Source organism: Bombina bombina, chromosome 2, assembly GCF_027579735.1.
Source record: "Bombina bombina isolate aBomBom1 chromosome 2, aBomBom1.pri, whole genome shotgun sequence".
Lineage (NCBI taxonomy): Eukaryota > Metazoa > Chordata > Amphibia > Anura > Bombinatoridae > Bombina > Bombina bombina.
In genome coordinates, this window is record NC_069500.1 from 424180538 (window position 1) to 424194817 (window position 14280).

General features: G+C 40.6%; 1 protein-coding gene across 1 annotated transcript in view; it reads left to right on the forward strand.

Annotated features, from left to right (window-relative positions):
- The window catches only part of LOC128646979 (solute carrier family 2, facilitated glucose transporter member 11), a 208966-nt gene that overhangs the window by 107482 nt on the left and 87204 nt on the right, over positions 1 to 14280 (forward strand). The window contains exons 10-11 of the mRNA XM_053699790.1: positions 13896 to 14006; positions 14147 to 14248. Of these exons, the coding sequence (XP_053555765.1) occupies positions 13896 to 14006; positions 14147 to 14248 (213 nt within the window). The remainder of the gene's footprint in view (positions 1 to 13895; positions 14007 to 14146; positions 14249 to 14280) is intronic.

Genomic DNA, 14280 nt, shown 5'->3' on the forward strand with positions numbered 1-14280 from the left:
CAACCTGATTAAAAAAACCAGGGCGGGCCGTGGACCGGACACACCGTTAGAGAAAGTAATTTATCAGGTAAGCATAAATTCTGTTTTCTCCAACATTGGTGTGTCTGGTCCACGGCGTCATCCATTACTTGTGGGAACCAATACCAAAGCTTTAGGACACGGATGAAGGGAGGGAGCAAATCAGGTTACCTAAACAGAAGGCACCACGGCTTGCAAAACCTTTCTCCCAAAAACATCCTCCGAAGAAGCAAAAATATCAAATTTGTAGAATTTGGCAAAAGTGTGCAGAGAAGACCAAGTCACTGCCTTACATATCTGGTCAACAGAAGCCTTGTTCTTATAGGCCCATGTGGAAGCCACAGCCCTAGTAGAGTAAGCTGTGATACGGTCAGGAGGCTGCCGTCCGGCAGTCTCATAAGCCAAGCGGATAATGCTTTTCAGCCAGAAAGAGAGAGAGGTAGCAGTAGCTTTTTGACCTCTCCTCTTACCAGAGTAAACGACAAACAAGGATGAGGTTTGTCTAAAATCTTTTGTTGCTTCTAAATAGAACTTTAAAGCACGAACAACATCTAAATTGTGTAATAAACGTTCCTTCTTTGAAACTGGATTCGGACACAAAGAAGGAACAACTATTTCCTGGTTGATGTTCTCGTTGGAAACAACTTTTGGAAGAAAACCAGGCTTAGTACGCAAAACAACCTTATCTGAATGGAACACCAGATAGGGTGGATCACACTGCAAAGCAGATAATTCAGAAACTCTTCTAGCAGAAGAAATAGCAACCAAAAACAGAACTTTCCAAGATAGTAACTTAATATCTATGGAATGTAAAGGTTCAAACGGAACCCCTTGAAGAACTGAAAGAACTAAATTTAGACTCCAAGGAGGAGTCATGGGTCTGTAAACAGGCTTGATTCTAACCAAAGCCTGAACAAAAGCTTGTACATCTGGCAAAGCTGCCAGTCGTTTGTGCAACAAGACGGATAATGCAGAAATCTGTCCTTTTGGAGAACTAGCTGACAATCCTTTATCCAAACCTTCTTGGAGAAAGGAGAGAATCTTTGGAATTTTAGTCTTACTCCAGGAGAATCCTTTGGATTCACACCAACAGATATATTTTTTCCATATTTTATGGTAAATCCTTCTAGTCACAGGTTTTCTGGCTTGGACCAGAGTATCAATCACAGAATTTGAAAACCCACGCTTGGATAAAATCAAGCGTTCAATTTCCAAGCAGTCAGCTGCAGAGAAACTAGATTGGGATGTTCGAATGGACCTTGTGCTAGAAGGTCCTGTCTCAAAGGTAGCTTCCATGGTGGAGCCGATGACATATTCACCAGGTCTGCATACCAAGTCCTGCGTGGCCACGCAGGAGCTATCAGAATCACTGAGGCCTTCTCCTGTTTGATCCTGGCTATGAGCCTGGGGAGGAGAGGAAACGGTGGAAACACCTATGCTAGGTTGAACGACCAAGGCGCCACTAATGCATCCACTAGAGTCACCTTTGGATCCCTGGATCTGGACCCGTAGCAAGGAATCTTGAAGTTCTGACGGGACGCCATTAGATCCATGTCTGGAATGCCCCATAATTGGGTTAACTGAGCAAAGACCTCCGGATGGAGTTCCCACTCCCCCGGATGGAAAGTCTGACGACTCAAATAGTCCGCCTCCCAGTTGTCTACTCCTGGGATGTGAATAGCAGATAGATGGCAGGAGTGATTCTCTGCCCATTGGATTATCTTGGTTACTTCCTTCATCGCTAGGGAACTCTTTGTTCCCCCCTGATGATTGATGTACGCAACAGTCGTTATGTTGTCCGACTGAAATCTTATGAACCTGGCTTCCGCTAGCTGAGGCCAAGCCAGGAGCGCATTGAATATAGCTCTTAGTTCCAAAATGTTTATCGGGAGAAGCGACTCTTTCCGCGACCATAGGCCCTGAGCTTTCAGAGAGTCCCAGACCGCGCCCCACCCCAAGAGGCTGGCGTCGGTCGTGACGATGACCCACTCCGGTCTGTGGAAACTCATTCCCTGAGACAGGTGATCCTGGGTCAACCACCAGAGAAGTGAGTCCCTGGTTACCTGGTCTACTTGAATTTGGAGAGACAACCATTCCACTGATTGAGCATGCACAGTTGTAATGGTCTTAGATGAATTCGAGCAAAAGGAACCACATCCATTGCTGCTACCATTAGTCCTATTACTTCCATGCATTGAGCTATGGAGGGTTGAGGAATAGAGTGAAGAACTCGACAAGCTTTTAGAAGCTTTGTCTTTCTGACGTCTGTGAGAAAGATCTTCATTTCCACAGAATCTATTATTGTTCCCAGAAAAGGAACCCTTGTGGACAGTGACAGTGAACTTTTTTCTATGTTCACTTTCCACCCGTGAGATCTGAGAAAAGCCAACACAATGTCTGTATGAGCCCTCGCTTTGGAAAGAGACGACGCTTGGATTAGGATGTCGTCTAGATAAGGTGCTACAGCGATGCCCCTCGGTCTTAGGACCGCTAGAAGGGACCCTAGCACCTTTGTGAAGATTCTGGGAGCGGTGGCTAAACCGAATGGAAGAGCCACAAACTGGTAATGTTTGTCCAGAAAGGCGAACCTCAGGAACTGATGATGAGATTTGTGGATTGGGATATGCAGATACGCATCCTTCAGATCCACGGTAGTCAAAAATTGACCCTGCTGGATTGTTGGTAAGATTGTCCGAATGGTTTCCATCTTGAAGGATGGAACTCTGAGGAACTTGTTTAATATCTTTAAATCCAGAATTGGCCTGAAAGTTCCCTCTTTTTTGGGAACCACAAACAGGTTTGAGTAAAACCCTAGACCTTGTTCCCCGGAGGGGACTGGGTTTATCACTCCCATCTTTGATAGGTCTCTTACACAATGTAAGAATGCCTGTTTCTTTATCTGGTCTGAAGATAAGCGAGACAGGTGGAACCTTCCCTTTGGAGGAAGTCCCTTGAATTCTAACAGGTATCCCTTGGAAACTATCTCTAGTGCCCAGGGATCCAGAACATCTCTTGCCCAAGCCTGAGCGAAGAGAGATAGTCTGCCCCCTACCAGAACTGGTCCCGGATCGGGGGCTACCCCTTCATGCTGTCTTGGTAGCAGCAGCAGGTTTCTTGGTTTGTTTACCCTTGTTCCAGCCTTGCATGGGCTTCCAAGCGGGTTTGGGCTGGGCCGCGTTACCTTCTTGTCTAGCGGCAGTTGAGTTATTAGCCGGTCCGTTCCTGAAATTGCGAAAGGAACGAAAATTAGACTTGTTCTTAGCCTTAAAAGGCCTATCCTGTGGGAGGGCATGGCCCTTACCCCCAGTGATGTCTGAAATAATTTCCTTCAATTCCGGCCCAAAAAGGGTCTTACCCTTGAAAGGAATATTCAGTAACTTAGTCTTGGACGACACGTCTGCCGACCAGGATTTTAGCCAAAGCGCCCTCCGTGCTACTATAGCAAAACCTGAGTTTTTTCGCCGCCAATTTCGTTATTTGAAAGGCGGCATCCAATATAAAGGAATTAGCTAACTTTAATGCGTGAATTCTGTCCATGACTTCTTCATAGGAAGTCTCTTTCTGGAGCGACCTTTCTAGTTCTTCGAACCAAAAGGACGCTGCTGAAGTGACAGTAATAACACACGTAGCTGGTTGAAGGATGAACCCTTGCTGAACAAGGCATCGTCAGCGTCTGATTGGGTTTATCACTCCCATCTTTGATAGGTCTCTTACACAATGTAAGAATGCCTGTTTCTTTATCTGGTCTGAAGATAAGCGAGACAGGTGGAACCTTCCCTTTGGAGGAAGTCCCTTGAATTCTAACAGGTATCCCTTGGAAACTATCTCTAGTGCCCAGGGATCCAGAACATCTCTTGCCCAAGCCTGAGCGAAGAGAGATAGTCTGCCCCCTACCAGAACTGGTCCTGGATCGGGGGCTACCCCTTCATGCTGTCTTGGTAGCAGCAGCAGGTTTCTTGGTTTGTTTACCCTTGTTCCAGCCTTGCATGGGCTTCCAAGCGGGTTTGGGCTGGGCCGCGTTACCTTCTTGTCTAGCGGCAGTTGAGTTATTAGCCGGTCCGTTCCTGAAATTGCGAAAGGAACGAAAATTAGACTTGTTCTTAGCCTTAAAAGGCCTATCCTGTGGGAGGGCATGGCCCTTACCCCCAGTGATGTCTGAAATAATTTCCTTCAATTCCGGCCCAAAAAGGGTCTTACCCTTGAAAGGAATATTCAGTAACTTAGTCTTGGACGACACGTCTGCCGACCAGGATTTTAGCCAAAGCGCCCTCCGTGCTACTATAGCAAAACCTGAGTTTTTTCGCCGCCAATTTCGTTATTTGAAAGGCGGCATCCAATATAAAGGAATTAGCTAACTTTAATGCGTGAATTCTGTCCATGACTTCTTCATAGGAAGTCTCTTTCTGGAGCGACCTTTCTAGTTCTTCGAACCAAAAGGAGGCTGCTGAAGTGACAGTAATAACACACGTAGCTGGTTGAAGGATGAACCCTTGCTGAACAAGGCATCGTCAGCGTCTGATTGTTCATCCTTTTTATCTGTATTTAAAACTGAACAATCACGCTTTCTCTGAAAAACTGGCAGTTTGGATAAAAGATTTGCTATAGAATTATCCACTACTGCTGATAATTGTTGCATAGAAATAAGCACTGGCGCGCTAGGTGTCGCCTGCGCGGGTAAAGCTGGTGTAGACACAGAAGGAGAGGATGTAGAGCTATCCCCACTACCTTCATTAGATAAATCATCTTGGGCAACATTATGAAAAATAACAGAGCTGTCCTGATTTTGTTTGGACGCTATGGCGCAATTATCACAAACACTCGAAGGGGGAACCACATTTGTCTCTATACACACAGAACATAGGTTATCTTAGGGAACAACAGATTTAGGCAGGCAAACAATGCAATAAAAACGATTTTAAACAAAAACGTTACTGTCTCTTTAAATAATAAAATGACACATTTATTTCTGAATGTTCAAAAAACTATGAAGGCAATATCCGATTTTTCTGAAATTTGGACCCCAGTGTCTTAATGCTTAGAAAGTATTGCACAGCAAATATGGAGACTCTAGCTCTTAAAACAAGCAAACCGGAGCTAATTGTTGGATTTAACCGTTTTTACACACCACAATCCCAGCTACAGCCTTGCTGCAGCTTTTTACCTTCCTTAGGGGTCACCATTCACAGAAAAAAGCCTTTTGGAGTCACTTTCTGAACCACAGAACCCTCTCACATGAATCTGCAAGCACTGCCTTGAAATTCAACTGCACAGCTGAAGTGCCAAAATGAGGCTTCCTCCCTCAGCACACTAGAGTGAAGGGGCCTTCCTGACTAGATTTAAGTGTCTAAAACAAGCCAGATCAATAAAAAACGTTCCCAAGTGTATGTGAGCTTATAAAATATTTCAAATGGTATAATATTGTAATAAAAACCAATCGATTTAGCCCCTAACAGTGTCTACCAGCATAAAAAACAAAAAGGGGAAGCCTGTTATCTTTTTTGCTGAGGTGAAAGAAAAATGGCTTACCGTTTCCCCTGAGGGGAAAAATGACTGTCATCTAGCATTAGCCTGTGTTGTTAGAAGGCAAACTGTTACCCCCAACTGAAGTTCTCTTGTTTCAACAGTCCTGCGTGGTAACAGTAATGGATTTTAGTTACTTGTGCTAAAATCATAGCCCTCTTAAACAGAAATCTTCATCACTTTTCTGTTATAGAGTAAATAGTACAAGCCAGCACTATTTTAAAATAACAAACTCTTGATAGAAGAATAAAAAACTACAACTAACACCACAAACTCCTCGCCATCCCCGTGGTAGATGCTACTTGTTCAGAGCGGCAAGGAGAATGACTGGGGGGCGGAGCCAGAGGGGGAGCTATATGGACAGCTCTTGCTGTGTGCTCTCCTTGCCTTTCCCTGTGGGGGAGAACATTTCCCACAAGTAATGGATGACGCCGTGGACCGGACACACCAATGTTGGAGAAATGATAATTTTCCATTGTTCTCTCTATGTATTGAGCTTTGGTGTTCCAGCCAAATAAAAGATAAGGAAGCAAGTCTGTTTACACAAACTTAGAACATAATGAGATCTGATATCACCTTAAAGTTCAACCCATTGTAATAGGCTGTGGTTTCAAAGCACAAAATCAATCAGCTACTTCACATACACAAATAAGCATGAAAATGGAATTTCTCAAATATTTTATACTCTGCAGTTGGTATAACAAGTCATCTAAAATACATTAATGGAAAAACAATTTTACAGTGTACTGTCCCTTTAAGTACCATCGAAGAAGTATTTTATAGTTCAGTTCAATAATACGTGGTGAAGTGGACGATTTGCAGGTGTTGTGGAATATTCATCAGCAGCCTTTAGTGTCAATGGGGATGACTAGTTTGAAGTGCCATTGTGTGGTGTATGAAGGGAGGGGAGTAGATTAAGAAGTGGTGGAGTTGGGAATCTTAGCAAGATGTAAACATTTATGTAATATTCATATTTAATAAAAAGTTTAAACTATGTATTTACTGTAAATATTTTACATTCCATTGCTCTTCACATAGGGGAATATGTTCTATGTATTTTAAAAAGATATTCATATATGCATATATATACATATATATATATATATATACATATAAATATAAATTACAAAGCAAATACTGGGAGAGGAATAATGACACCTTCCTGTTTAAACAGAACAAGGTATTTAACAGTAATTATATTTTGTTTGTTTAAGATCCAAGCAGTAATTATCCGTTTCTTAGATCAGGTGCAGACCCCCAAAAACTTTTATAGCTACAAAATATATTAGAAAAAGAAAGACCACAGTAGAGCTGTATGAGTTACTGTGTAAAGATGGGGGATTGCAGCACTCTGTAGAGCTTCATTTTACTTAGGTAGGTGTTTGGTTGAAAGCAATCAAGAAACAAACATGCAGATGCACATAAACTCCGGTCAGCGGCAAATTTATTTACACAGTAACAAACATACTGAAAAGTCATTGCAATTTGTCATGGTATAATAAATTATATTACTACCACTGCAGTGGAATATACATTATCGTAATATATTGCTAAAACAGCTAGTGTAGTTGCAACATGTATATTGATCCTGTAAATCAACCAAAGAAAGATAACTAATAATCATGTGAGATTACTTTTGATCATATATACGACCTGTATGAAAGTCCTCCTTGTGATTGAAAAAGTAGAGAGGAACAAAATATTTCAAAAGAGTCCGTTTCTGCCTGGGCCCAGGTTCCAAGTGAAAGGAAACTTAAGAAAGAGATTTTTCCAGGGCTCATTCTTTGCTTTAAAACATAATCTTTGTTGATGAAACTTGCATGCTAGAACTCCGAGGTAAATAAGTCCTCTCTAGCTAGCATGGATAAATAATATTTTGTTGCAAGATGCCGTTATTACTTACGACCCAAGACAATTGCAGCTTTCCAGGAAACTGCGGTAGGTAGTGGTCCGGGTGTCTGCGTCAAAACACTCCTCCAGACTTCTGTAGTGTTACAACAGTCCAGGTATCTGTGTTAGTGCTCACCTCTGGCTCCACTTTTATAACCGCAAGACAGCGGTAAGTAGTGGTCCGAGTGTCTGCATTCAATACACTCCAGACTTCTATGACTGTATAAATGTCCAGGTATCTGTGTTTGTGCTCACCTCCGGATCCACCTTATATCCGCAAGAACTGCAGTGATTCGTTCGGATATGGATACTGAAGTTTCATGACAAGTGCTTCCGACCTCAAACTGTTTGCTGTCTCCACTTCAAAGTCACATCACCTTTGCTTATAGGGATATTGACTGCACCGAGTGACAGATATTTATCTTCATACCCTTCGTCCGAATTTAGGTACACTACAGATAGGTGTCTGTCGACACGCGTTTCGCCCCACAATGCTCAGCGAAAGCTAGGGCCTCATCAGGACTACCTGACACCTGTATTCTCCTACCTATTATTGGATTTTTTTCTCAAGGGGGTGTGTTTAGTTCCGGTAAATGAACATTTACAATTGGTTTCCAACAGTCAAGCCTCCAAAGAGACTATCCAATTGCTAGGAGAATTAGACTTGATACAGATGCATCTTAAATCTGCCGCAAAGACACAGAAATCATGTGCTCCGCTATACAAATATTGCCATCATATAAAACACTAGGTTAGACATAGAGAAATGGAAACTTAAATAGAGCAATAATTTTTAGTGAACAGTATTTACTTTCACTTGATAGTCATTATCTGTTGACCAAGAGATTATATCAGCTAGACAAATAATTTTTTGTTTTGTTATTCAGAATTGCAATAATTAGCCCAGAAAAGAGGCATATTCTATTCTTTCATTTAGCCCAGTAGGAGTCATAGTTTTTAGTGTATACGTCCACCTGGCTTCTTTTCTAAGAAGACACTTGTCCTCGTCACCTCCTCTTCCATTTGTAATCCCTTTATCAATTGCTATAAATTTTAAAGATACAGTGCTACTATTATGTACCTCTTTGAAGTGGCGAGCTACACTTGTATCTCTTTCATAGAGAATGTCATCCCTGTGCTCCTGCACCCTGTCCTTGAACATTCTTTTCGTTTTTCCAACATAGAACAGGGGGCAGGAGCACTGTAAGAGATAGACAACCCCTACTGTGTTGCAATTTGCAAAATGTCTTATTTCAAAATTCTTGCCTGTGTGGGTGCAAAAAGTTTTACTTTTTAGGATATATGGACAGTAGACACAATGTCCACAAGGATAGATGCCTTTAACCTGTTGATGTTTATTTAGCCAGGTGGTTTCAGTCTGTGATCTAACAAATCTACTTTTGACTAGTTTGTCTTTGAGATTTGGTGATTTTTTAGCTGTCATCAGTGGGTATTGTCCTACCTTATCTGCTATTTTTTCATCTAGTGTTAGAATGTGCCATTTCTGTGCCAATATGGATCGAATATTATGCCACTGGCAGTTATAAGTTGTAATAAACCTTAAGTTATTTTCAACTTTTTTCTCTTTTTTTGAATATAGGAGGTCATCCCTATTCATTTTCCTCACTTTATTTAGGGTGTATCTAATCAATTTTCGTGAATATCCCCTTTCTATAAATCTTTGGCACATCTGATCAGCATGATGATCGAATTTTGTCCTGGAGGAGCAGTTTCTCCTTAATCTCAATAATTGACTGAAAGGTATGCCTTTCTTCAGTGATTCAGGGTGGCTGCTTGATGCCTCCAGGACACTATTCGTTGCTGTACTTTTTCGGTAATTCTCAGTAGAGATTTTATTACCTTCTTTTTTAATCACTATATCTAGGAACGGCAGTTCTTTAGTGCTTGAGGCATACGTTAGGAAAATGTTACGGTTGTTTTTATTTAAATTGGAGACAAATTCTTGAAGACAGGCCAGGGGGCCATCCCACAGCATGAGTATGTCATCCACATACCTAATCCACATGGAAACATGGGAGTCAAACACCTCACCATATTTTTCAAATATGTCCAACTCCCATGCTCCCAGGTGGAGACATGCATATGTCGGAGCACAAACTGCTCCCATGGCTGTCCCCCTGACCTGTCTATAAAGAGAATTGTCAAATTGGAAGACATTATTATTCAAAATAAAATGTAGCAAATCAACAATAAAAGCAGTATGTCTATCACTCTCTGGTCCTCTTTTTTTAAGAAATTGTTTTGATGCTTCTATCCCTATTGTATGCGGTATTGAAGAATAGAGACTTTCAACGTCTAAAGACACCAAAATTGTTTCTGTTTTAACTGATATACCATCCAACTTTCTTAGGAGGTCAGGGGTATCTTTTACATAAGAGGGGAGGGAGAGAAGGAAGGGTCTGAGAAAGATATCTACATATTCACCAATATGTTCGCTAATACTGCCAATCCCCGAGACTATTGGTCTCCCAGGGGGACTGGTAGGATTTTTATGTATTTTTGGAATTACATAAAAAGTGGGCATTACAGGGTGAGTTGGACTAAGGAATTGAAATTCCTTTACAGAGATGAGACCATCCATCTTAGCATCCTGTAGGATTCTATTAAGTTTAGATTTCATTGATGTCATGGGATTTTTTGAAAGTTTTTCATACTGTAATCTATCATTTAGTTGTCTCTTTACTTCGTTAAGGTAAAAAGACTCATCTAGGAGGACTAAATTACCGCCCTTATCAGCTGGCTTATAAATTACTCCCTTTGCTGTACTTAAGCTTTAAAGAAAGACAAGCATTAAAAGAACTAAGTTGTCAGACTGAGTCCAGTCTTCAGATAGTTTTTCAATTTCTTTCTCAACCGCTTTAACAAACATTGAAACAATGGGAACCTGTGCTAACGAAGGCATATATGTTGATTTCGGTTGCAGATTAGTTTTTAGGTTTCTGCAGCCTTTTGCAAATTCCTCCCTATCTTCATTTTCATTCAGGAGGGATTCTAACACCTTTATTGTTTCCTCATCTTTTCTCTGTTCTGATTTATGCTGATGCATAGTATAGTCTAGAACTATTTTTCTAGCAAAAAGGTGAAGATCTTTCACTAGTTCAAACTTGTCTAGTTTGTTTGATGGGCAGAAAGTTAGTCCCTTTTTTAAAACCTCAATGTGAGTCAAATTTAACCTAAAAGAAGAGAGATTTATAATTTGTAGATTACTTTCAACCTCAGTTTTTAATATCCCTGATATGGTCTCCTTCATGGTCTCCCCCTGTTTCTCATTCCTTGTCGTTGATTCTCCCCTCTCCCTCTCTGATTTCGTTGAGGGTATCTTCTCTCTTGTTGACTCATATCCCTTGTTGACGCAGACACCCGGACCACTACCTACCGCAGTTTCCTGGAAAGCTGCAATTGTCTTGGGTCGTAAGTAATAACGGCATCTTGCAACAAAATATTATTTATCCATGCTAGCTAGAGAGGACTTATTTACCTCGGAGTTCTAGCATGCAAGTTTCATCAACAAAGATTATGTTTTAAAGCAAAGAATGAGCCCTGGAAAAATCTCTTTCTTAAGTTTCCTTTCACTTGGAACCTGGGCCCAGGCAGAAACGGACTCTTTTGAAATATTTTGTTCCTCTCTACTTTTTCAATCACAAGGAGGACTTTCATACAGGTCGTATATATGATCAAAAGTAATCTCACATGATTATTAGTTATCTTTCTTTGGTTGATTTACAGGATCAATATACATGTTGCAACTACACTAGCTGTTTTAGCAATATATTACGATAATGTATATTCCACTGCAGTGGTAGTAATATAATTTATTATACCATGACAAATTGCAATGACTTTTCAGTATGTTTGTTACTGTGTAAATAAATTTGCCGCTGACCGGAGTTTATGTGCATCCGCATGTTTGTTTCTTGATTGCTTTCAACCAAACACCTACCTAAGTAAAATGAAGCTCTACAGAGTGCTGCAATTCCCCATCTTTACACAGTAACTCATACAGCTCTACTGTGGTCTTTCTTTTTCTAATATATTTTGTAGCTATACATATAAATATATATATATATATATATATACAGGGAGTGCAGAATTATTAGGCAAATTAGTATTTTGACCACATCATCCTCTTTATGCATGTTGTCTTACTCCAAGCTGTATAGGCTCGAAAGCCTACTACCAATTAAGCATATTAGGTGATGTGCATCTCTGTAATGATAAGGGGTGTGGTCTAATGACATCAACACCCTATATCAGGTGTGCATAATTATTAGGCAACTTCCTTTCCTTTGGCAAAATGGGTCAAAAGAAGGACTTGACAGGCTCAGAAAAGTAAAAAATAGTGAGATGATGGATGAGGGATGCAGCACTCTTAAAATTGCAAAGCTTCTGAAGCGTGATCATCGAACAATCAAGCGTTTCATTCAAAATAGTCAACAGGGTCGCAAGAAGCGTGTGGAAAAACCAAGGCGCAAAATAACTGCCCATGAACTGAGAAAAGTCAAGCGTGCAGCTTCCAAGATGCCACTTGCCACCACTTTGGCCATATTTCAGAGCTGCAACATCACTGGAGTGCCCAAAAGCACAAGGTGTGCAATACTCAGAGACATGGCCAAGGTAAGAAAGGCTGAAAGACGACCACCACTGAACAAGACACACAAGCTGAAACGTCAAGACTGGGCCAAGAAATATCTCAAGACTGATTTTTCTAAGGTTTTATGGACTGATCAAATGAGAGTGAGTCTTGATGGGCCAGATGGATGGGCCCGTGGCTGGATTGGTAAAGGGCAGAGAGCTCCAGTCCGACTCAGACGCCAGCAAGGTGGAGGTGGAGTACTGGTTTGGGCTGGTATAATCAAAGATGAGCTTGTGGGGCCTTTTCGGGTTGAGGATGGAGTCAAGCTCAACTCCCAGTCCTACTGCCAGTTTCTGGAAGACACCTTCTTCAAGCAGTGGTACAGGAAGAAGTCTGCATCCTTCAAGAAAAACATGATTTTCATGCAGGACAATGCTCCATCACACGCGTCCATGTACTCCACAGCGTGGCTGGCAAGAAAGGGTATAAAAGAAGAAAATCTAATGACATGGCCTCCTTGTTCACCTGATCTGAACCCCATTGAGAACCTGTGGTCCATCACCAAATGTGAGATTTACAAGGAGGGAAAACAGTACACCTCTCTGAACAGTGTCTGGGAGGCTGTGGTTGCTGCTGCACGCAATGTTGATGGTGAACAGATCAAAACACTGACAGAATCCATGGATGGTAGGCTTTTGAGTGTCCTTGCAAAGAAAGGTGGCTATATTGGTCACTGATTTGTTTTTGTTTTGTTTTTGAATGTCAGAAATGTATATTTGTGAATGTTGAGATGTTATATTGGTTTCACTGGTAAAAATAAATAATTGAAATGGGTATATATTTGTTTTTTGTTAAGTTGCCTAATAATTATGCACAGTAATAGTCACCTGCACACACAGATATCCCCCTAAAATAGCTATAACTAAAAACAAACTAAAAACTACTTCCAAAACTATTCAGCTTTGATATTAATTAGTTTTTTGGGTTCATTGAGAACATGGTTATTGTTCAATAATAAAATGAATCCTCAAAAATACAACTTGCCTAATAATTCTGCACTCCCTGTATATACACACACATATACATATATATATATATATATATATATATATATATATATATATATATATATACACACACATACATACACACACACTCATCTATACATATAGGTGAATAAATAAAACATATTCTTCTATGTGAAGAACATTGGAATGTGAAATATTCATATTTTCATGTTGGTTAGCGCACTTGTGAAAATGCGATTGGGTTTGTGTGTGAGTACGTTCCTCCCGCACCCCACTTTTCAGCTTCATTAAAGGGTATGGATGGCTAAATGTAGCCACCAATCAGCAAGCCCTATCCAGGGAACTGAACAAAAAATAGGCCGGCACCAAAGCTTTTATTCCTGCTTTTTCAAATAAAGATATCAAGAGAACAAAGAAAAAAAATTATAATAGGAGTAAATTAGAAAGTTGATTAAAATTGCATGCTCTATTTGAACCATGAAAGAAAATATTTGGATTTACTATCCCTTTAAGTTCCTGTTTACCGTTGTTTTATATACCCATATAGAGTATCACTAGAAAGGTCCGTTTACATAATATCTATCATTTTTTTTTTAACAGGCAGAGATGTGCATTCAGCAATTTTGTTCATCAAGTAGGAGGTTTATGGAGCTGAATATCCTCTTGTGCAAGTAAAACACACTAAGATCTGGATTTGCATAGATCTTAGTGTGTGTGTTTCACTTGAACAAGAAGATATTCAGCTCTGAAAATTTCCATAAACATACTCTCAGAATAGGATTTGCGAAATGTGAATTCATTACCAAATCAGTACAAACATCTCAGGAGTTACATTTGCTTTTCAGATCTATTACTATGCAACAAGTGTATTTCTCACAGCCGGCCTGCCTACGGCGCAGATTCCTTACATATCTTTGGGGATGGGGAGCTGCGAGATTCTGGCTGTTATCTTGTGTGTGAGTAACAAACAGTTATATAATTGAACTTACACAGACACAGCAGAAATCTATGTTTTTTTATTCCGATTACACTGTATATTGTACTGTTGTTTTATGGAGGTCTCTGACCAGTGTAACAATTATGCTTTTCCTTTCAGAGCCTGCTTATAGAGCACTATGGGAGGAAGGTTCTTCTGCTGGGAAGCTATGCTTTCATGGCTGGCATGTTGGCTTTTCTAACGGTCTCTTTGTCACTGCAGGTAAGAGAACAGCTGTGTCCACCTCTTCCCAC